A 23503-nucleotide genomic window follows, 5' to 3' on the forward strand; every position below is an offset into this window, starting at 1 on the left:
ATAAAGAAAATGAAATCCATCATTGAAAATACCATTTTGTTTTAATGGCTGAACGCTCCCGACACTGTAGCTGTGTAACCTGAAATTATAACCATGAAAAAAAAAAAAAACACTTGACATAATGGAAAACTACAATAAGAATCAACAAAGTCACATTGCGTACTCATGGAAATAAAGTGCTTTATTTTTTAAAAACAATTCAAAAACACATTTTCCTAAAATCTTAACATGTTAAAAAAACCTGCAGCATGAGCACTGCATTACAAAGATCTGGATTGAATTAACCAAAGCAAGTGTTTTTAGGCAACTGTTCAGCAGTTTGGCAAGTCCATCATTATAAATAGTAGTTTCCAGCTGCAGCCGCTGAAAGTCAGACGCAGCCGGACGTTTAAAAAGAGGTGCGGAAAAGTGGGTGAACCCTTTGGAATCAATAAAAGTCTCTAATGGACATGATTTAGTGATTTTATGCTTGATTTTGATTCAGTGGCTACTCTCCGGAGAAGAGGCACCAAGGTACCCGAACGACAGAAATGACCTCAGAGCTACAGGCAAATGCTTAAAGGATTTGTATGTCTATCACACAAAAAACACAGCTGCATGTAACACAATGGAAGACATCAACCCAACAGTCATGTCAAGTGGAGAGAGCGTTGTGAGTTCAGACTGCTTCGATGCCGCCGACACCTGGATCATCATCAAATAAGAAAGTGATTCTCAGGGTTTATGGAGGAATCACAGAGGATGACACCAGGGTGGCTCTTCAGCTGAAGCTCAGTCGCAGTATTACAACAGGAAAGACTCTAACTATTGAAAATGAATCAAATACACAAAGTCAAACAAGGATGTCAGAGTCCAGAGATCAACTGAGAAGAGAAATAAGAGCTGTACAACACAGAAATCTTAAGAAAACATCTGATATGAAGCAGTTCTGTGAGAAGAAAAGGCAAAACTTTCTCCTGAGTTGTCGACGCTTGATCTAAAGCTACAGAAAACATTTGAAGTCAGAATGTAACTGTGTGTTATTGGCTTAAGAACACTTAAGTTTGACTATAACGTAACTAAGATGAAGATCAGGTCGGGTTTTTGTGAAAATGGGACAGAAATTGAGGTCGTTCCAAAGAGTTCACATCCTTTTCTTGTGATTATTTATGAGTGGCTTTCTGTCAGTACGTATAGTGGTTAATGTTTGTTACTCAGCAACATGTTTCCATCCTGTTTTTAAAGTTACAAAACCTCAAACAAAATAAAAAGACGGTTTAGAAAGTTAAGTCTCAGAGGCACCACGTAAAAAAACTGTTACCACGCCTCACCCGCACCGAGAATCACCACAGCAAAGAAACTAGACGCACATGTGTCTGACCTTTGAACCTTCTTCTGCTCTGAAGTTGTTCATGACTGCAACAGGCAGACGGCTGTGAATCCACAGACAGACAGACAGACAGACAGACAGACTGGTCTCTGCTATTGCATTTGGAACTGAGGTGATAACGCTCGAGGTTGCTTTCTATGGACAGTGACGACAAATGTGTCCTCTCACACCACAAAAACAAAAAAGGAAAGTTAGTTTGTTGCAGCAAAGGTATTATGTCACTTCTATGCATCAGGTTTTTCTCATGCTTTTGTTTATCCATCTGCAGAGTGTACAAAAAACAACTGTGTATTTACTTCTTAACTTGTGGCTCAATAAACAGAGTTTCCTAAATGAATATTGGTATATGGCACAGAGTGGTATTTGAGGAAAAACACCATTTTTCACCACAGAAACATTTACCAGGCAACAAATTCCAAAAGTTCTTCAGAAGTGATTAACGACCCACACTTTCAGACATGATGGGGGAAAGTGTAAAATTAGAACCCTGAGATTTCTAGTTATTCAGTAAGCCCATGATAAGCAACTCTGCAGAGAGACCTTCCGAGGAAAACACTTAAATCTGTCCCTTTATGTCCACAGTAGGTACCAAGAAAAGAAATAATAGCGCCACGTCTGCGCGGCAACACTTTATGAAGTCACCATGACCTTAATCATTTGTGTTGACCGTACTCCGGATAAAAATACGATCAAAACAGTCCTGCAATTATTTTAAAATGGAAAAGAAAACAAATAAATTAAAAGTGGAACCCACGTATAATTATCAATGTCCAAAAATGGCGCTTAAGCAAAGAGACAATGCTGATATAGAAATATAAAAAGGAATATGCGCTTACCAAAAAAACGACCTCTTAGAAAACCTTGGATACTGAGAGTTATTGCATGTGCAAGAAGGAACTGTTACAGAAAGTAATCTGCCGTTGCATAGTCAGTGGTTAGGAAGGAAAACTGAGGTGTGGTGTTTGTTTCTGGATCTGAAAAAGTTGTGTTACTATCATCATTATTATTATTATTATTATCATCATCATTCCCTCTTATTCCTTTTACTTCTCAGTGAGCGATAACTGCAATATCCTCTCCAGCTCCTCTTCCTCCTGCTTCCTCATTTTCTCCTCTTCCTCCTGAGTTTGTGCAGAGAGCTCCATGGCCAGGCGGAGGTCCGAGTCGGGGCTGGAGACGGAGACGGAGACGGAGCTGGTCGGACTAGATGTGTCGCCATAATCCACTAGCACCCCCTCTGGGATACTCCTGGAACGACATGACAGGGGGGAGAAGAGAGATCCATCACTGCTCTGTGGCTTTTTCTGACGGTGCCAACTAAACTGAAGTACCGAGGACTGTTGCTTTAATGACATGTGGGTAATGCACTGACTAGGCTAGCATCCTACCTGTCACTCTGGCTTCTTGGGATTTCATCGGCGAATTCTCCATTTACATCGTCCCACGTCTCCTCCTACAATGACACAAACATAACAGGGGGAGGCAAATAAGTGACACAATCGATTGCAAAAGAAACGATCTGTGAATGATATGAGATGTTCTGACCTGGTCGGGGACTTGGTGAGACTCCAGGATACTCTGATGGATGGCATACTGCAAAAGCTCCTCGTCATTGTTCGTCACGGGTGTGTGGCGGCTGCCCCCTCGACGGTGGTAACTGACGGGCACCACAAACACTGAGGGACACACCTTGAAAGGCGGCAGTGCTGGGTGAGAGTTGAGAAAAACAATGAGTTGCAGACTCTGACGACGTATTTTGATGCAGTGGTTCAAGCTGGCTGCGCTCCTACCTGCAGCTTCTTCATCTTCCCCTGAGGATGTTGGCGTGGCTGCTGGTGTTGTGCTTGCTTCTTCTGCAGTACTGCATTCATTTACATTACCAAATGTAATCTTGGCATTCAGTACATGAAACAGGGGAATTTCTAAAAGCAATAACACAAAAAAGTGTTAAAAAGAAGACAACGTGAGAGGATTGAAAATGCTTCTCGTTGAAAACCTCACTTACCTATTTTTACAGGGAATCCGGGAGGAAACTTTAGGGTTACAAAGTCTCGTAACCGTGCAAAATGGGAACTTGTTCGCGCCATGAGGTCAATGATGGGGGTGACCTGCTCCACCAGGGACAAGGGATGTTCCTCACTCATCCACAATGTACCTTTGAATCTACACAAGACGGGGATTACAAAGAAAAAAATTCTTCAAAAAAAAAGTCTTCCCTTTTCTGCAGCTTCACCACTGGATGTCACGAGACTTACTTCTGTGTTCGAATGCTCAGTTCAATGGGTCGGCCAATGTCCCTGTTCCCGAGGTCAAAGTCAGGATCAAAGTATTCCTCCGGGGTGATGGCAGTGGGATTGGTGGCAGTTGCGTACTCAAGCGTGAGGTCCTATGATGTTAAGTAAACGTTACAAATGAGCTGCAAAATGCATGATTTCACTGTAATTACTGAATGCATGTCTTACCCCCTGTGCATTAATGTGCTGCTCCACAGTCCCCAGCAAAGACTCCAGGATGTTCCTCTCACCTTAGAAGAAAACGACGCAGTAAGTTGAAATATTATTTATTTAGAGCAGTCATTTTAACAAAAAACAGAAAGGTTATTATGCACTGACTGACTTTTTATCCTGGCTTTCTCTTCGTCTGTAAGATGCTCTGTCCTTGTCCTGATCACCACGTTTACATTGTTCACACTGAAAACCTGAGGGCAAAACCACAAATCTAAGGTTAATTACTATCATTACACAGCCTGGAATGTTTACAGCGACAAACGCGTACGTTATAACAGAGTAAATCTACAAGTACTGTGAACCTTTGCTTCGAATCCGTTGACCATTTCACATCTGTCACTTCTCCAGCCCCAGACCCCAGACTTGTTCCTGTGAAGAGTAAAAGCTTTTCAGACACAGACTGCAGTCATAGCTCAATGTGTTGGATAAGTCACAAAGATATATCCGAGTCAAAATACAGGAACAAAAAGGAACTAAGATTAAAAACATCAACTATGATTAAGAACTTCGAACCGTGTCGGGCAGCATTGCACCTTTCAGTGTACAGGCTGCCAGAGATTCTTAGAAGAAGAGAAACAAAAACAACAGAAAATACAACTCTTACCTGACAAATGCAATGTCCTTGGTGTCCAAGTAGGTGTTGACAATTGATGTTGTCAACCTTTTGGCAACGTCTCTTTCAGCTGGTTGCATGGACTCCAGTGTGACCTCCTCCATTTCTTGGGAGATGTTGAAGCGCTCAGTTTCCACTATTTTATCGTCATGGTTCACCTCCATCAGCTCTGCATGTGAATCTAAAAAAATTTAAATAAAAGTCAGAGGCAAGACTTAGACACTAGTACAAATCATAGCACTGGGAGAGCTAGGAGTTGGAAAAAAACAACAACTACAACGCACCGTCTCCTCTGAAAATGTAGCTTCTGCGTCCTCGGATCCAGGTCATGTTTTCAAAGCCAAGCAGAGTGGCATCCACTCGCAGGCTGGCGCCACTTTTCCAGATGCGACAAACATCACTTGGACAAACCCGGGACAGAAGAGGGACTGTGAAGCAACAGCAAAAGTATCCACAGATAAAAAAAACTGTGACTTGCCAAGAGGAAACTACAGTATGTAGTTTTTCCTGTATGACCTGATGAAACACCTGACTCAGTGTAGATATTTAAGGTCCTGCATTAGAGGGCACTTGCAGATATTATCTCTTTTTAAAAACTGAAACACTGATCATCTTAATGTGCATACACACTTTACTTTTATATTGTGCTTAAGACACACAGACGTATACTTACTCCAACTGGTGAATTCCCACTTCATTTCCATATAGAAGTCTGGAGACTGTAGATGAAATTGCCATTATAGTTTTTTGCTGATAAATATTTCCATATACAAATGGTATAAATGGATAAGACAAGCACAATAAAACCTCTCTGATCTTTGACAGCAGCTCAGGCACTCCTCCCAGAGCAGTGGAGGCTTTGAGGTAGTCTCTGCGTTGAAGTACTAACTGAACCATCTCTGGGTCGCCAGTGCTGACAGCCTCCTGCAGTACTACACACAGACACACGTGAAATGTTTTATTATTTAAACCCTATTTACAGAACAGCACGACAGCATGTTTATTTGTTCTAAATGTTGAAACCAACCTGTCCAGTTATTGGCATTTTCCGTAGTGACTTGACCGCCATGTCTCAGAAGGACTCTCACCGACTCTAGGTGCCCGAGTGACACAGCCAAGTGCAGAGCTGTCCGACCTCTGGGATCCACTGCCTCAATATCATTCTGAGACAATCACAGGAAAACGTTAACAAATGCTTCTTTTTGTAGTGTAACATAATCTAAGCCCTCGTCAGACTCAATACTGTGGTAAAGACATGGCAAGTAGTTACATGAACAAATGACAGTGTTGTTTTTCTTCACTTGTAACTGAGGTTCTTCACATTGTAACTCACAGTTTAACCACATTTTTATTTGGTTAAGCACTGATCACGATTGTGGACCAGCAGCACTGTGTCATGGCTGAATAGCATGTCTGGCCTTCATCATGTCATGCCGCATGTCATGCAGTCATGCTGCTGCCGTAAATGTGTTACTGATCATTGTGGGATAGTTACGACTTGATCATAGTAAATTATACTTTCCTCACAGAGTTGCTTGAAGAAAAAACAATGACATAAGAGCCTCTAAAACTTTAGATGTGTGAAAACACATCGGAAGTTTCAGTGGCATGTGATTTAATCCTAATCCGTATATGTGACGCTCAGGAGATCCAAGTATAACATATATTTAGACCATAGACCATTGCATTTGTTTGTTTTTTTAATGTAATGTAAATGTTGAGTGTGGTGACGAAGCACATTGTTACAATGTGATCAATGAGTATCTTGCATCTGTAATAAGGTCAGGAAAATATGACCAAAGCAAGTAACATATCATGTTTTAAAATTTAAAATGTCAGTGTTTTAATTTCAGTGTTTCTCAAACTGCCTGCGACATATATGTTGTTTTCAATATCAAATTAACTAGTTCATTTTAGGAGGTTGTATTGTTTTAGGGCTGTTTTGAGTTAGGTGGTCCGTGAGTGTTTTTTTATGGGTTAAGTGGTCCTTGGTCTGACAAAGTTTGAGATACACTGGTCTATACCAATAAATATTGCACAAAACTGTCATATCATAAAATACAAGGTTTTTCCTCTGGTGTGAAAGTAGAACAAACCAATTATTTGTGGTTTTACACTTCTTGATAGACAGAAAACAATAAACACTTGTTAAACATAAAATAATCCTCAAATCTGAACCAAACCTTTTACAGCAATTATGTGTTTTGTATATTGCCGTATGCTGAACCTTTGTAATATTTATATTGAAGAATTATTCACCACTTTATCAGTTTTATCACACTTATTGCCTTCTTTTAGGTTGAATAATCCATCATTTTTTACTTCTCAATTATTTCCTTTCCCCTTTCCCTTTCGTTTTAAGATTATCTAGGTCATCGACACCTTGTTCCTAGATGTTGTTAGATTATGTAACAGCTGTAAAACTGCCAACCAAGTTAACTTACAAACCTGTTGATTGTGTGACAGTTTGTTTAGTCTTCAATGGTATTTCAGACATCAGCTGACTGTGTGTGTGTGTGTGTGTGTGTGTGTGAGAGTGAGACAGTAGTAGTGCATCTGTCAACAGGACTGGCCTTGTTTCACTGGATGCTACGTAGATTTGTCGGCTAATTTTAGCTAGCTGACAAGCAGCACCACAGCTGCGGTGTTAGCGACGTGATATTCGGTGTGTTGACCAACCTGTGTCGTCGTGATCTCGTTTTCTAGTTTCCTGTAATCGTTCTCCCACACCGCGGAGTGCAGGGGAAACTGCACTCGGATGTCCTCGCTAATGTTAGCCGTGGACATCTTCCTCTCTACGGTCCCTCTCAGAGCAACGTTAGCCAACCTCTGGTGGTTCCAGCCATGTGAAGAAACTGCAGTAGCTGCGCGCTGTTGTTGTTACCAAATCATACAACAAGTGTGATCCATGCGCTTAATATTTACAAAATAACGGCATGAAAATCACCCAAAAACCGGTGACCGGTTGCTAAAGCCCTCACCTAAACAAAACTTTTGAACAAGGAAGTGCGAGCAGAACAAACCACTAATGACAGGGGGACTGTCACAACCTAATCATTAACATATTATTTACATATTATTGAGACAGTTTACTAATATATACCTACATATGTATATATGTGTGCAAGATCGTGCACAGTTACATACGTAGATATCTCATGAAAACAACCGCCTTTCAAAAGAAAAGATAAAAGAATAGCCAGCTTTGGACGCAACCATTCATTACAGCCGCGGGGTGTCTGGGGGATTTCGTCTCCTATCATTCTCCATGGGAAAAAAGTTAAAAATGTCATAATATAATATAATATAATATAATATAATATAATATAATATATATATGTATAGTGACTTAAATATCGTGATAATATTGTATCTTTTTTGTCAACTTTTGTCTTATAATACCATTATATGTCACACAGTTTAAACTGATATTTTATGGTTTGAAACATTTTTTTTAATCTCCCTATAGGTGTACACATTTTCAGAAAGAGTTACTGACATCTTGAATAAGAGCTAAATCCCTTGTCCCAACCCTCCAGCCCAGTAGGTGGCGGTACTGCACCTATAAGCTGGCTGCCTGTCACTGCTGTAGCTCTGGGCCGTGGTGGACTAAAGACTTGGCCATAAACTCAACTAACGGACGAAGGACTAGTTAGTAAGTCAGGTGCTAAGTTAAAGGGCAGCAGTGCTGTACCACCTCGTCCAAGTGGTGCAACGTAATAATGTTCGTAACGCAAACGTTAGTCCACGGTTAAACGAAGCAGCAGCAGTTTTTTTTTTAAATTTGCTAACTTAGGTGTTGCTAATGCGGAAGGCACCCGCACAGAATAATCAATGATTAGCTTAACGCCCAGCAGCCCACTCTGCTCATATTGAGGGCATATTCTGCTCAATAAGGATGTCAAAACGGCTGCGAAACACCGAGGTCTGCGCCGATTGTAGTGTCCCAGGTAAGCGAATTTACACAATCCATGCAGTCTTTTTTGACATTATTTATGTCCAGAGGTGTTGTATTTCAAGATAAGCCAAAGCCTCGCTCTCTTCACTTTTCTTACTATAAAGTTAAAAATCGGTGCTGGCTCAGTCGGCTTAGTTACTGACTGGGCAAGTTGTCGGTGTAGTTGTCAGATCGGATTATCACGGGGGCTCTGGATTGCAATCAGACCTGCAGCAGCTGTCTCTTTAACCGTTTCCATCCACTGTTGCTTGATTTGTGATCCGTTTCGATGCGTGTAGCTGCTTTTAACGTAGTTTTGTTTTAAGTAGCACATTAGAATGTGTCTATCGTTGAAACCAGATCATCAGGAAACTGCACTACCAGATCTCTGTATTGTGTCAAATACTAGTAAATATGTATTTAGATAGGTGGATAGATAGAAATACCGTAATGTGTATGTATTTTGAAAACACAACCATTAACATAAAATGACTCTGGAAGTTTTACCTTGGATTTGTCAAATGCCTTTGAGCCACAAGTGTTTGTTGATGTCTGTCCAAAAAGTAGAATGAAACTGCTCAGCTGGTTTCTGTCTTGAATTATTCAACATTTACTGATAATTCGACTAGTATCAACCACGTTCTCTCTGCTATGTTAAGGAGAACTACGGACTCAATAAGTTACATAAGTTAAGATTTATTGTACATAAATACATTTTTACTTCCTTAATCCAAATCTCTTATTTGTGTCAGATTGGACTGTGGTGTGTATGTAGTATCTGTTCTGTTTCTGTGGTAGTTGGCAGCAGATTTTTATTTAGACTGATATCTCTATCTGAAATATTAGACTCAACCTAATAATATGTGTTCAACATGTGTCATCAGAGCTACATCGGCTCCTTTTAAATGAGATGGAAAAAAATTGAGTTGAGCTTGGGAAATAAAATTAGTAAAATTGTTTCTGTGAAAGTTGAACAAGTAATGGCTGCATTGTGTCTAGGTCCTGTTTATATAGAAATGACGTGATGTTTTTCGGCAGGCACAGGAAGCAAAACAGGATGCTGAGTGAATTGACTGCAGGCATTCAATGCAAAAGATTTTTTTTCTCCTTGTTGGCACCATGTAGTGTAACGTGTGAGTAAATCAGACATTTTTTAATCAGAAGCGGTGATTGTTTAAACAATATAAAACTACTCATTCATTGCACTGTAAAGGAAAATGAAGGAAAGCAATAGCATGCCAAGTATTCAGGAATACTCAGGTTTTAGTACCTTGTTTCTCATCATGTCATGTCAAACTAGTTAACCCCCCCCCCAACTCCCCTACCCCCAGGTCTACACAGCAGCTGGACCGGATTGCTCTTCCAGACAACTGTTGCCAGTTGTTGGCTGTGAATATTTTTAGAGTTTCAAAGATGTGGTATTAAATTTAGCAGCACTTGTCGAGGAAAGGGTAAAAGAGGCATGTCAGCTCTAACACGTCTTGGCAGTAAGTATGTTTTGGAGAAAACTCATGTGCTAGAATCTGACCAGCAAACCATTCAGCTGTTCCTCCCACTCCTCAGCTGCTGCTAAGATATTTACCATCTTCACTGTCCGTGGCGTCACTGTGCCAGACTTTCAGTCTGCTTAATAGTTGATTGGTTACCGGTGTGCCTAATGAATTTGTTGTTGTTTTGGTCTTGCGATATTTGCTGCCATCAGAGTCATAGGAGAGATTAGATAAAAGACAACACAATCTCACAAAAATAAAAAGTGTGCTTAATTGGTCAAGGTTAAGTACACATTTATTTTGGTCACAGTGTATACTTTATCGTTTGCAATCAATTTCTAACACCAGGCATTACCTGCCATATATATGTATATAACGGATATCTGTGGGTGTTTTTTTTTTTTACAATGTTTTGAAAGAGGAAGCTGCTTGATTTCTCAACCATACAGTTGATGTGGTGCTCCAGCCTACACTTCCTTTTCTCACAGTGCAAGGCTGCAGCTGTAACTGGGTTCAAAAAGGCCTCAAATGTCTATTGTTACTTTCTTCTTTAAATATGCTGCATGTGTGTCTAATTTGTGTCTAGTATTTGTATGTATCATTAGCCTGAATGATGTTGCTTATGGTTGTATGTAGCCAGGCACTTCTTCTTCTTCTGATTTTTTATTTTATTTTTATTTTCTTATCAAAACAATCCATCTCCCAATAGTTTATTTTCTGGTCTCTTGCTCTTAACCTCTTATGATCTTATTGAAGATAAGTTTTTCAAATCTTAACTTATTTTCTTTGGTACTGTTTGTAGCCATGTGTTTATGCACATTTGGTTCTTGAGTTAGTAGTTATTTGGGACCATGGTGGTGTTTGCGGGATAGATTCAAAATCAGCTATGTAATGAGGTAATGTGGCAATGTACAATGGGGTGGCTCACTGTTGCTTTTTTAAAATGATTTCTAGAGAACTATTTAGGTCTATGGTAAAGAATCTGTTGACACTTGGATGTATTCTTAAGCTTTTATTACCAGTCTGTAATGGTTGGTTAGGAATGGTTGGTTAAGACTGGCGCTGTTTCAAAGAAAATGGAGAAGTGACACTCACTTTAAATTAGATTAGCACATATGTGATTAGAATGATGGCACTACATGTTAAAAGAGAAGCAGACTTGTGATATGTTTGTTTTCTTACCTCTCAGAACCTCGCTGGGCCTCTGTGAACAGGGGCGTGTTGATTTGTGACGAATGCTGCAGCGTGCATCGAAGTCTGGGAAGGCATAGCTCTCAAGTCCGCCACCTGACACACACACCATGGCCTCATACACAGCTGCAGGTAAAATTCCCACTCTCTTACTCTGAAGACTTACATTTGATTCAGATGCATTTCTGTATAATTTGAGCGGAGACGCTGTTGTTGTTGAGGCTGAATTTCTCCTGAAATGCCTTGAGGTCATGTTGCCCTTGGACACAGTCTGTGTTACTGTAGTTTTAAATTCAGCAACCCCGTCCCTTTTTCCCCCCAAGATAAATCATTTGTGTTGTAAATAAACAGTTGTGCATCAGATCCCACTAAGCTGTATTGATTTTAATCCAAATATAGAAGGTGTTTATTCAGGAACAGCCAGCCTGCATTTTACAGGCTAAATCAATGGGCTGCATTTTAAAGGTTTCTGTTTGTTTTCGCTCAGATGGTTCAGACATTATACAGCAATGGTGCAAATTCAATATGGGAGCACTCCCTTCTGGACCCTGCGTCTGTGATGAGCGGAAAACGCAAGGCCAACCCTCAGGACAAAGTGCAGTGAGTAAAAAAAAAAACTACTAATACTAATAATTCTGATAATAATAATTATAATAAACCTTGTCAATATGTGCTGCATTATCAACCACTGTCTCTCTGTTTTCTTTTTGAACCCCTGAATTTCACATCGCCCCACAAGCCCAAACAAATCCGAGTTTATAAGAGCCAAATATCAAATGTTGGCATTCGTCCACCGTATGCCTTGTCGAGAGGATGACAGCTTGACAGCTAAAGATTTAAGTAAGGTGAGGAGAAAAAGCTACCCTCAGTGATGAGAAGAAAACTGAAAAAAAAAACCTTTTATAAAAAAGCTTTATCGACAATTTTTCTGTTTTTATTACCACAGCAACTTCACTCGAGTGTACGCACTGGGAATCTGGAGACATGTTTAAGGTTGTTATCCCTGGGAGCACAAGCTAATTTTTTTCACCCAGTAAGATTCATCCACTTTATATAAAAACTTAACGTTCATCTGTGCTCTGGCTGTTCTGCTGAGTTGAAGTCTGCTTCTTCTGTAGGAAAAAGGTAACACACCCTTGCATGTAGCTGCAAAGGCAGGGCAAGTATCTCAGGCTGAACTATTAACTGTTTATGGGGCAGATCCTGGAGCCCCTGACAGCAGTGGCAAAACACCTATCGACTTAGCAAGGTAAGCTATTTGCTAACATATTTTACTATGCAAACTGAATGTTTTTTTTCCCCCCTTCTGAAATGTTAAAAAAAAAAAAAAAAATGCATTGTTGTAGGGATGCCAACCACCACGACCTGGCTGAAAGACTGGTGGAGATTCAGTATGAGTTGACTGATCGCCTGGCTTTCTACTTGTGTGGGAGGAAACCAGGTATGTTGTGAGAGAGTTGAAAGGTATATGTGTGTAAAATACATAGAAATAATATGTGCACGTAATTTTGTGTGATTATTCTGCTTAGTTGAGGAGAGAGGTAGTTTTGGCTCTACTCCCATTTAATGTGTCATGTTTGGTTGAAATCGAATGTAAAATTTAATCTATGTAAAACTGCAGTCAGATAAAAAACTACCACTGATGACATTTTGTATGTATTTTCATTCAGAATGTTCTTGTTCCTTTCAGATCATAAAAATGGCCAGCACTTTATTGTTCCACAAATGGCCGACAGGTAAGGAATCATAAGCTTTAAAACTGAAAGGCTTAACTTTTAAACATAAAGAAATGTCTGTTACATACAAGCTATTGTCAAATCGGCTCCACACAGTTCTCTCTGTGTTTCTCAATATATAGCAGTGTTTAGATCTTGTGTCACCCAGAGACTTTCCCGCTCTGCACACAGGAAGTGATTTGTTTCTATGTCGAGAGACAGACGGCGGGGACAGCGACACTGTGCTAGTGAAGTGAGGCAGTCATTCAGCAGTTTCTTGCACTCATGCTGTTTACAGACAAGTCCTCCCTCAGTCAAAGTCTGATTGCATTGCATGACTAGTCACAGCAAGGACAGAGCATACAAGTAATGTTACGATTGTTGCTTTGAGGCCTGTTCTGACATGCTGTCGACTCGAGGTCCCTGCTACATCTGTTCTCTGAGTTGATAGCAACAAACCCAGTGAACTGGTAGATTTACCCAAAAGCTGTGTAGTTGCTAATTAATGAAACAACTCTAATGTCAAACCATTACACTGTGACAAAGTAACCCCCTGTTCCACTTACAACTGAAATGTCATGTTTGATGTTTTTCACTGCTTACTTGTGATGAATAAGGAACATGTAAGTATTCATGAGAATGAATTATGGGTCGTGTTCACCTTTCAGCCCGGCTATAATAATCGGTGTTATTTCTCTGTTTATAGCAGTTTAGATATATCAGAACTGGCCAAAGCTGCAAGGAAGAAACTGCAGTCTGTAAGTCATGAAACATTGTTCTTTTCTTGTACTGAATGTTGTTTCTTTCTGTGTCTTAATCATCGTTTTCTCATTTAAATGCAGCTCAGTAATCATTTATTCGAGGAGCTAGCCATGGACGTGTATGATGAGGTGGACCGACGAGAGACCGATGCAGGTAAAAGTCTACGCGTGTCGTCTTGTATCCTTACACGGGGGCTCCAGACCAAAATCAACATACAGAGCTATTTTCTGAGAGTTGGCAAAATTCACATGGTTGCATTTCTGATAATTAGACTGTTTTATTGAACGTCCAGCATGGATACTGCATTAACTGTCATGGTCGAGTGGTAGTAGTTTCTTCCTCACTTCCTGCACTCTTCCAGTCTGTACTTTGAGTAACCGTTGTGTGACTGTTTTATTTATGTCCTGGCAGACATGACAATAAGACTAGTGATACTTAAAGATATAATAATGTTATCATTTAAATGCAGCATTGATTGCAGAAGGATGTCAATAATGCGATTATGCACGTTTTTATCATGATGACTTGAACAAAAATCAATTTAACAGTTTCTGTATTCTGGGTATTAAAAGGTTATTAGCTAGTGATTAAATAAACAGAGGAAAAAGAAGTGGAGGCTAGTGGAGAGGAAGTGCCAATGAGAGATGACTGTTTTAGACAGAAACAAACACAGAAGTGCAGGTGAGAAATCCACTGAGGAAGTGCTACTGTCCGCCACAATTGCTAAAACAATACCCATGGTTGCACACTAAGGTAAATTTGGTCTTGTTAGTGTGTTGTAGTAAATGTGGCCTGTTATTGCAAATGTTCTATTCTAAACTCACAATGGGGTCCAAACAGTTTAAGCTTAAAAAATGGGAAGTTGCAAAATAATAATAATGGCAAAAACCACAAAAACCTTCAGTGTCCAGTTCTTCATCCGTTAAAGCTGATTGTGTTTCCTGTAGTGTGGTTGGCCACACAGAATCACAGCACCCTGGTGACGGAGACAACGGTGGTGCCTTTCCTCCCGGTGAATCCGGAGTATTCATCCACACGGAACCAGGCGAGTCAGCTCAACAGAACTCACACGCAGTTACTCTGTCTTTTCTTCTTATACTGCACATATTCATTTTGTGTTTTTTATTAATAGGGAAGACAGAAGCTTGCAAGATTTAACGCACATGAATTTGCAACGCTCGTGATCGACATACTAAGTGATGCGAAGCGCAGACAACAAGGCAACTCCATATCTAGTCCCAAAGGTTAGTGTCTAATTGTTACTTTGCTCCAAGTTCTTACTGGCACTGAAGGTTTCTTGATTTTAAGTTGTTTTTTAAATTTATTTTTCAGACAATGTTGAACTGATCCTGAAGAGTGCAGCTGTCAGGCATTGTAGTGATAGCCAGGATAATGACCAGCCCGACTATGATAGTGTGGCATCCGATGAGGATACAGATCAGGAGCTCCCATCGAGCAAAGGCGATAGAACCAAGGTATCGCAGCGCCACTTTGACAAACTAAAACCACATTAGACTCGATAGTTGTGTGTTGGTGCCATTCCTGTTCTGTTTTGAATACCACAGAGCCTGGACTCTGACCTCTCAGACGGCCCTATTACTATGCAAGAATACATGGAGGTGAAAAATGCGTTGTCTGCTTCCGAAAGCAAGATCCAGCAGCTCATGAAAGCCAACAACAACCTGAGTGATGAGCTGAGACTGATGCAGAAAAAGGTATCCACCGAGCTCCACCTGTAAGATCACTAACACCGGGGGCCAGCCTGAGGGGGGGACCACAGTGGTCAGCAGAGCTCATTTCCTACCCAGTGTGTTCACTCTCTGGTGTGCAGGCCCAGCTTGTGGTTTATAATGATGGCAGAGCGACTTATATAAGGATGCTCTGTTGCAACATAAGGCTGCTGTAACACCCTGCTGGTCCACCCTCTGTTTTGGCCAGCATGTCCAATTTCAAAGCTTGAATGTAACCTGGAGAGTATTGTTTGTTTTGTTGGTTTGAGAAAAAAAAAAAAAAAAGCACCCTTGCGCCAGTTTTTTTGTAATATATAAATTCTAGTCCAAACTGTAGTGCGTAACTTTGAAATATAAACAAATGTCTGTTTTATTCAAACCATTGTCAGTGCTGGTTAAGCCTCTCTGCTCCACACGACTCTCTCTGTGCATAACGGTGTTGAGATATTGTGTCACTGTGCACAAAAATCTCCAAAAGTTGCGCACTTCAGATGGAAGTAATTTTGTCTAATGTTACTAACAAGCATGTATTAAGAGCATGACGTCAAATGACTGTTTTTTTAATCCCTTTTATTGTTCATAGTGATTCATTTAAATTATGTGTGTGCACCTTGCTTCATCACAGATGCTGTGTTTTTATGGAATAGAATGTTTTTAGCTGTTCATTTTTGACTTGTTTACATTTGATAGGTGGTGATCATACTTCTTTTACAGTAGCTGACAAAAGTCTAAAATGTTGTTTCTCTGCTTCAACCAAACTGCTGATTCATATGACACATTTAGACGATGTTGTCCACAAATGTTATAGTGACATGTTTGGTAAAAGTGTTTTGATTTGGATGATGGATGCCGATTATGCATCTCATCTTGTTTTGGAGCAACTCTCTTGGTTGCACTTGAGGTCACTGTTTCGCTCCTGACTGTGGACACAACAACATATGGACATGACATTTTGACGTAGTCCTAATAGATTGTCATTTCACATAATAGAGGTACGCAACATTTCAACATTACGCAGTCTTCTCGTTGAATTGGAACCAGGGTCTTAGTTGCACAGATTAACGCCAGTGTATCTCTGACAAAATCATCTTGATTTTGTTCATTCCTGAACGCCTCTCAGTCTGTCTGTACTGTAGCTGCACCTTGACTTTAACTGCATCTGTGTTGCTTACCTGTGAAACGACCTTTTGCTTGCTTGTCACCTGCTTTGCATTTTTAGACCATGGCAAAAAGAAATTGTTATTCTTGTGTGGATATAGGTCGTTCAGATGAAACTATGGTGATATCAATTAGTTTGAGTGGATTTTATGCCCAAACAAGAATAGAGGATAATTTTTCTGTAAAAACGTATACCTATCGTAGCACTATTCACGTTTATTCTTTCAGGATAGAATAGAATAATAGAACATCCTCAGCTAAATATAACAGAAATATAATAAACATAATACAAGCAAATGTTTTTTTTTGGTAAACATTTCTAGATATTGACTGAATTTTTTTCTACCCTGGGAATAAATAACATAAATATTTATAGGAATAAAGGGAGCTAAAGGCAGGGGAAAAAAGCTTGCTTTGCTGAGTGCACCTCTTAGTGTGTTGCTGCGTCTCTTCCAGCTGCAAACTCTGCAAAGCGAGAACACCTCTCTCAAGCGGCAGGTCACAACCACTATCTATCAGACCCCCAGCGGTTCAGACTACCCTGACCCCTCCAGCCCCTCTGCCCTGAAACGCCGGCAGTCTGCGCAGGCCAGTCGGCCCATGTCTATGTATGAGACCGGCTCAGGCCTGAAGCCCTATCTCCCTAAAGGGGAAACTTCTTACCCTGAGGAGAAAATCATCCCCACCCTGCAACCCTTCCCAACTCATGTAAGTAAGAATGTAAGTAAGACCTGTTCCCTGCTCTCCTCTGCTCTTTCCTCTCCACTGCCTCCTTTTTCCATGACTTCTCCTCCTGTTTCCACCTTGTCTGCAAAACGTTTCTCTCCACCTTGTTTTTTCTGTTTTCATTCATCACTGGGTATATATCTGTAACGTCCAGAGTCATTCAAAAATCACAATGCCGTGCATTTAGAGATGAGCCAGTCACGTTGCATTTCGTTATACACGACACCGTTGTATGTATGTAGCTGTGCTGGAGTGCTGCTTGTTCATTAGCAAGAGACCCAACTTCAAAACGTAGCTGTACAAGCAAGGTGATGCTGTTTTTAATGTTATTTTTTTGAACGTTTGTACTGTGTTTTATGTTGATGAAGCATTAAAACTACCATACAAATACTCTGTGTTTTTGTAATGCATGATAAATTCACACACTTTCTCACTTTTCCTTGTCACCTGTTTAAATTAGGGATGGGCTTGAGCACCGGATTATTCGCTCCATCATAAAAAGTTGATCAGTTCCTGTGACTATTGGCAATATATTTAAAAAACAAAGGTTTTATCAGTGATTGCATTCACAAAAACAAATATCTATAACCCAATGAGTACCTCATTTTTAGTGTGTCTATTATCACAAGGTGGCAGCATGTGTCTTTGCAGAAGTGATAAAATTTATGAGGTTTCTTGAATGCACCTTGAAGCAAGCTCAACCCAATGTACATCCCGCAGAAGTCATGGAATATACTAGGGTCCTTGAATGCATCTCGTTAGCTGTGACCCATGCAGTACTTTCACTAGCTCTCATGCGCTGGAGTTAAGAATATTCAACTATTAGATGAATATAAATACCTTTGCATATTTGTATAGCACTTTTGCTAGAAATGCCCATCCCTAGTTTAACTGCTGTCTTTGGTTCGGATAATATTTCTTTCCAGTTAAACTTGAATTTATGAATTGTTTCTCTTGATGAAATCAATCCTCCTTTTATTTTCTTGATACTCGGGGAGTAAATCTAGGAGGATTTTCTGTAAAAACAACTAAGATCTTTCCACATAACATTTATTAACTACTGCTAACATCTCTGAAATATTAGGACTGTCTAACCCTGACATCGGTCACAGGTAATGGTTTCTTTCAGTTCCATTCTCAATACACACTATCTGATAACGCAACAGCTGACTTGAGGAGGTTTGTTGGACGTCAAGTATAATCAAATCAAAATCGTTGGTTTGTGTTAACTCTTAATTTAAGAGATGTTTCCTTAAAATGTGATTTGAACCCTGTCCTCAGAGCGAAAGAGGCACTTTTGTGACCACCTCTTCATCCCTCCCCTCATTTCCATCAACCCTGTCTTGGTCGAAGGACGAAAGTGCTCACAAGGTTAAGTACATCCTCACTTGTTCCACACCTTGTGGGACACGCCCAACCTACCATGGAGCCTTTTACCATCTCCACCTCTTCTTCCTCCTCTCTCACCCTCCTCTGCTCTCCATGTGCACTGCTGCTGCTGCTGCATGAGCCAGAATGGGCTGCTGTAATCACCAGAAGCCTTTCTTCACCAGCATCGTCCTCATTTTGCAGCTACGCACAAGTGGAATTGTGTGGCTTTGGAAAGACAAAACCTGCCTGAATGCTGAACACTGAGCAAAAAAAAAGTTGTGTTTTGCTACGTAGCATCTTTAAATTTTATAGCTTCCTGTCAACGCCATGGAAACCTGTGTAGCAAATGATGTTGAAAGGGTTTGATTGTAAGGATTTTTGTTCATTTTTGAACTCCAGCCAAGTTAATATATACATTTATATATACAGTATATAAATTTCTCATTTCAAACACTGGCTACACAGAAAAGTCTCCTTTACTCTGTCTCTAACAACTGCTTGTCCCATTTTGCACTGTGAGCTTCCAGCAGCATGGCCTCATCACTGTCCAGGACCCCCCCCTCCACACACACACACACACACACACACATCATCTCTTCAGGCAAAACAAAGAATTATCCAAACATGAGTAAACAAATCACTTTTCCTGAGACGAGCTAATATGTGCAGCAAGTGGAGAGTTTTGTTATGATACTTGGACAAAGATTGAAAGATGGTAATATGTATATGTTTGGGTTATGAGACATGAGTGTTGTACTTCAACTTCATCTTTCCAGTCATTTCAGGACATTATGATTTATAATTCTCAGAGATAAGAGTCTTTAAAAAAGTTCTCTGGAAATTTGAATAGTTTCAAACCAGAGTGGAAGGTTCAGTCAGTGACATGTTAACGGTTTTTAAAGCCTATTTCTAACATTGTTCATGAGTGTAGTTTAATCTGCTTGTAGCTGTTGATCACTGACAATGAACAGCTCAGGCCACAGTGTATCTAGTGGAGGACAATGATGCAATCCCATTTTCTGTGATACACTTAGTATTTGTGTTGCATGTGTTTAGTTTTCATACACTCATTCTTACAACATTCACATCCTGTTCCCAAATAAAATCCCCTTTCATGTTTACTTTAGTGATTAGTGGGACATGGTTCAGGCACACGTTGCTGAGAACTAGTCGTAACAGTTTTAATCATGGTCCACCAGTCAACTGTAATTTGTCATGCACAAATTAACATGTTGAGTGTTTAAAGAAGATCAGGTCATCGGTAAAGTATCTGGGCGCTGCCAATTCTCTCTAACTAATCCCATTGTTGATGCTGTAAATGTATTATGTGTTCTTGTCTTGCTTCACAGCTTTATTGACTTGTGCCGAACATCTGCGCCACTTTTACACGTTTATATTCCAGTCCATCGTTGTCACAAACGGAAAAAGGGAACAACTACAGCATATGTTTTTGCTGTGGACCTGATTTTTCAGTGTCAAATTGTGATTTCACTGCAGCTGTTTCTCATTTGTGATGTATGAGACACATCATCAGATTCTTTTTTTTTTTTTGTCTTGTCTCTCTTTATTCTAGGCCTCAAAGTTAGAGAAGCAAAGCAGCATGCCAGAAAGTGACTATGACAACACTTTCTATGACTCTGAGATAGATGATTCGAGGTAAGAGTACATTTTTAAATTGGTGTAAAAACAAAACGCAGGAGATTTGGCAGTAGATGTCATTTTGATTTTCCTCCAGCAGTTTGTGCAGGAGAGGGAGGCTGAGGAGCAGTGGCTGGCTGGGGGAGGGCAGTTCTATCCCGGAGCTGGACAATCTGGAGACGGAGTCGGACCCCACACTTCCCAGCACTGAAGACGTCATCCGCAAAACTGAGCAGATCACCAAGAATATCCAGGAGCTGCTTCGAGCAGCTCAGGAGAACAAACACGACAGGTCAGAATCTTACAAAAGTCTTACATATGAAGTTAGGACGTGGTGTTTAGCTTTCATTTCCTTGCTTCCATTTAAAACTTTAAGTTCCTTTCTCATTTTTGTGTATTCCGTTAAGTTTACTCTCTATAATTTCCTCATTTTTTTCTGCAAATGTCACTTCCCTCCTCATTCTACTTTCACTGTGCTGTTGTGATGTTGTTTTGGTGTTGCGATGCCCCCCCCCCCCCCCGTCCCCACCCACCCACTTGACTCCTGTGAGCAGACCATGTGAACGTGAAGGTGTGCGTCGGCTCAGGCACAGTCTGGGATGTTTCAGCACTCTGGTTCCCTGGGCTGAGAAAGCTTCTCCTCCCCTTCAGCCACTCAGCCTCCGGTCCCCTGACCCCTCCTCCTGGTACTCTGGCTTCTGTCCCTGCCTCCCAGGCACAGTTTCATTCTCCTCTCCATCACTGTTTCTGCTTCATCCTTTCTGCTCTCTCACCTTCTAACAAGCTCACTCCTTTTCTCTCATGTGCTGATGAAAGCTTGAAACTAATCATTTTCGGGAAACTGATATGGCCAAAAAGTGACTATGATTCTTATAATTAGACAGAAAAGGACAATTACACGTTGAACAGATACATCTTGCAAATCTGAGGCAAAACATATCAGGTGTGTGTTTGCACAATGCATAAATATAGTATGGATATCATAGTCTGTATATAAAAATGAAGGCCCCATTTGACCAGAAAATGAGAATATATTGAATAGCCAACAGGGGGCGCCTCTGTTTGCTAAAATAACTGTTTACATGGAGGTCTAGGGGAGGTCTCACTTGATTTATAATGTGATATAATGCCCAAGAAGTCTTAATCACCAGTTTAAGGTCTTCTGTAATAACACATGATGTCAATTTTGTAAATTATGTTGCCATTTAGAGGAAAATAGACAGATAAAGTATGAGTTGACACCAGTGTGATTGACAGTTTGTAGGGTCCAATAAGAGCCTGGTTGCAGGTGATGCCTCTGAACTTTTATTTATTGCAATTCTGGAGACTTCACAGGAAGTTCCGATTCTGTTGATATATGTGGAATCGTTTTATGTTGAAAGTGAAGAAAATGATATATATTGTTACTGAACTATTGCCCCCAGCCCTAGTGCAGTTAAAACTAAAACAATTAACTCTAAATTCACTCCATGTATTTGCTGAAAAGATAAAAGTTTCAAAACATGCAGTAACTGAACAGTGTATTTCATGTTAAAAGGCAGTTTTAGTTTGTTACATAGTGCGTGTTTACGTGTGTAACCTGTTCTATAACATGTTTCTAGCTGCACTTAGAGCATGCATGATGTCTTTTGAACACAACAAAAAATACCTTGCTCTGTGAGTTGACTTGCATGTAATAACTTGGGGTAAAATTGTCTTTCATCAATATCTGTTGATGTGGCATCTTTATGTTGAACTCACTGACAAAGTTCTTCTCCTCACAGCTTCATACCCTGCTCGGAAAGAATACATGTGGCTGTGACGGAAATGGCTGCCCTCTTTCCCAAGGTATGAAAACAACCACATCCTTTAGAATGTGGATTAATCAGCTAGTTTATTTATTATTTTAAATGTGAACTATCTGCTGATTTTAAACGGACAGCATCAAGATAACGTTGGAATAATTTCACCTTCCTCTGCAGAAGCCACGCTCGGAGACTGTGAGAGGCTCTCTGCGTCTGTTGACCTCCAGTGCGTACCGACTTCAGAGCGAGTGTAGGAAGGCAGCGCCCTCAGAGGGCTGCCCGGGACCGGACATGCAGCTGGTCACTCAGCAGGTCATCCAATGTGCTTATGACATTGCCAAGGCTGCCAAGCAGCTTGTCACCATCACCACAAAGGAGAATACCAACTAGTAGCACTTACAGGACTGCAAAGCCCTGAGCATCTCAACGTCGTTCTTATATTTTTTTAATGTTTTTTTTTGTTGTTGTTGTTTTTTGTATTTGTGGTATATGCATGCATTTGGGTTTTTTTTAAATTTATGACAAAGTATTGACAAAATTTAAAGTCGGCAGCTTTACTTGAAGATGCCCAGCTGTCGCAGTAGCACAATTTCTCTTCAGGCAAAGACGACATGCAGAAGGCCAGAGAAATACGATTCTCTCTCCTTTAATCTGCACAAATTGGAGTAATAATGTACTCCAACTTAAGTAAGTTACTCAAACTTAGGATTTAAGCACAGTACAGTCAACCATTTGAATGAAACGGCTGTTTTTCTGTCCAAAGTCAAGATATAAACAAAAGAAGCCATGAATGAAATCTGTCATTGAACGCTTTAGTTGACACTAATTTAGCAAATGGAGCTTCCTCTCATTACTAACACTATATAACCATAATACTGCATTTAAAAACAAACAAACTGACCAGTTAGGTAACTACCATTACATGTTGGGAAACTTCATTTGTGCACACGTTGAAGCTCTGCTCATTGCTAATGTTTGTTGCATCAAAAAAAAAAAAGAATAAGCTATTGATATGGTTTGTCTCCTTTTCCCCGGTGGGATCCAATCTGCAGTGCACCTATTACAGCCGTTTATGTCCCGTGTCCATTTGCAATGTCAATGAATGAGGGGGAGAAAAAAAAACAAACACTAGTTTGGGTGTCGAGTTCTATTCATCACCAGCACTAAGATGTCGTAATGATTTGTTTCAAACGGGCTCAAATTGTATTCTGGAGTCGTGTGTCGTTGCAGTGTTGGTGATATTTATTGAAGAGCCAGACTGTGCATCCATTCATGTGTTGAGTGCTCGGTTCCATTGCTGCTGGTTTTGTATTTAAATTGCAACGTGTGGGACAAACCTGTGGACCGCTCCTGTTGTTATTGTGCTTCCCAATGTTCGTCCTCACCAAACGGAGCACAAACCTTTTCGAAATCTGATCGAGGTGCTGTAATTGAGTGCGACTCCTAAGTTGTTTTTTGGGGGGGGGGAAAAATTATTTTCTAAATAAACTTAATTTATAACTACAATCTGCA

General features: G+C 40.3%; 2 protein-coding genes across 14 annotated transcripts; one reads left to right on the forward strand and one right to left on the reverse strand.

Moving 5' to 3' along the window:
* Window positions 1–163: 163 nt before the first annotated feature.
* ankrd13a (ankyrin repeat domain 13A) lies at window positions 164–7518 on the reverse strand. 2 transcript variants are annotated; one of them, XM_058637111.1, is made up of 15 exons: window positions 7169–7518; window positions 5517–5652; window positions 5297–5421; window positions 5163–5208; window positions 4774–4917; window positions 4481–4670; window positions 4179–4245; window positions 3986–4067; window positions 3832–3893; window positions 3625–3755; window positions 3375–3532; window positions 3165–3291; window positions 2915–3074; window positions 2758–2822; window positions 164–2617 (listed from the first exon to the last, which is right to left on the reverse strand). In XM_058637111.1, the coding sequence occupies exons 1-15, from the start codon at window positions 7274–7276 to the stop codon at window positions 2413–2415; spliced, it is 1806 nt and encodes a 601-aa protein (XP_058493094.1). In that variant the 5' UTR covers window positions 7277–7518; the 3' UTR covers window positions 164–2412. The 2 variants fall into 2 exon arrangements, with proteins under 2 accessions (XP_058493094.1, XP_058493093.1); XM_058637110.1 differs by having other exon boundaries at window positions 2915–3075; window positions 3160–3291; window positions 7169–7515.
* Window positions 7519–8065: 547 nt separating this feature from the next.
* git2a (G protein-coupled receptor kinase interacting ArfGAP 2a) lies at window positions 8066–23497 on the forward strand. 12 transcript variants are annotated; one of them, XM_058637097.1, is made up of 21 exons: window positions 8066–8439; window positions 11106–11239; window positions 11595–11707; window positions 11847–11952; window positions 12054–12140; window positions 12226–12356; window positions 12454–12548; window positions 12798–12843; window positions 13529–13580; window positions 13665–13737; window positions 14532–14629; window positions 14717–14828; window positions 14917–15059; window positions 15150–15299; window positions 16929–17180; window positions 18480–18569; window positions 20143–20225; window positions 20305–20499; window positions 20762–20893; window positions 21971–22034; window positions 22169–23497. In XM_058637097.1, the coding sequence occupies exons 1-21, from the start codon at window positions 8388–8390 to the stop codon at window positions 22379–22381; spliced, it is 2421 nt and encodes an 806-aa protein (XP_058493080.1). In that variant the 5' UTR covers window positions 8066–8387; the 3' UTR covers window positions 22382–23497. The 12 variants fall into 12 exon arrangements, with proteins under 12 accessions (XP_058493080.1, XP_058493082.1, XP_058493081.1 ...); XM_058637099.1 differs by having other exon boundaries at window positions 20308–20499; XM_058637098.1 differs by having other exon boundaries at window positions 13532–13580.
* Window positions 23498–23503: the final 6 nt, after the last annotated feature.

The sequence above is a fragment of the Solea solea genome, chromosome 8 (genome assembly GCF_958295425.1).
Source record: "Solea solea chromosome 8, fSolSol10.1, whole genome shotgun sequence".
In the NCBI taxonomy this organism is placed as follows: domain Eukaryota; kingdom Metazoa; phylum Chordata; class Actinopteri; order Pleuronectiformes; family Soleidae; genus Solea; species Solea solea.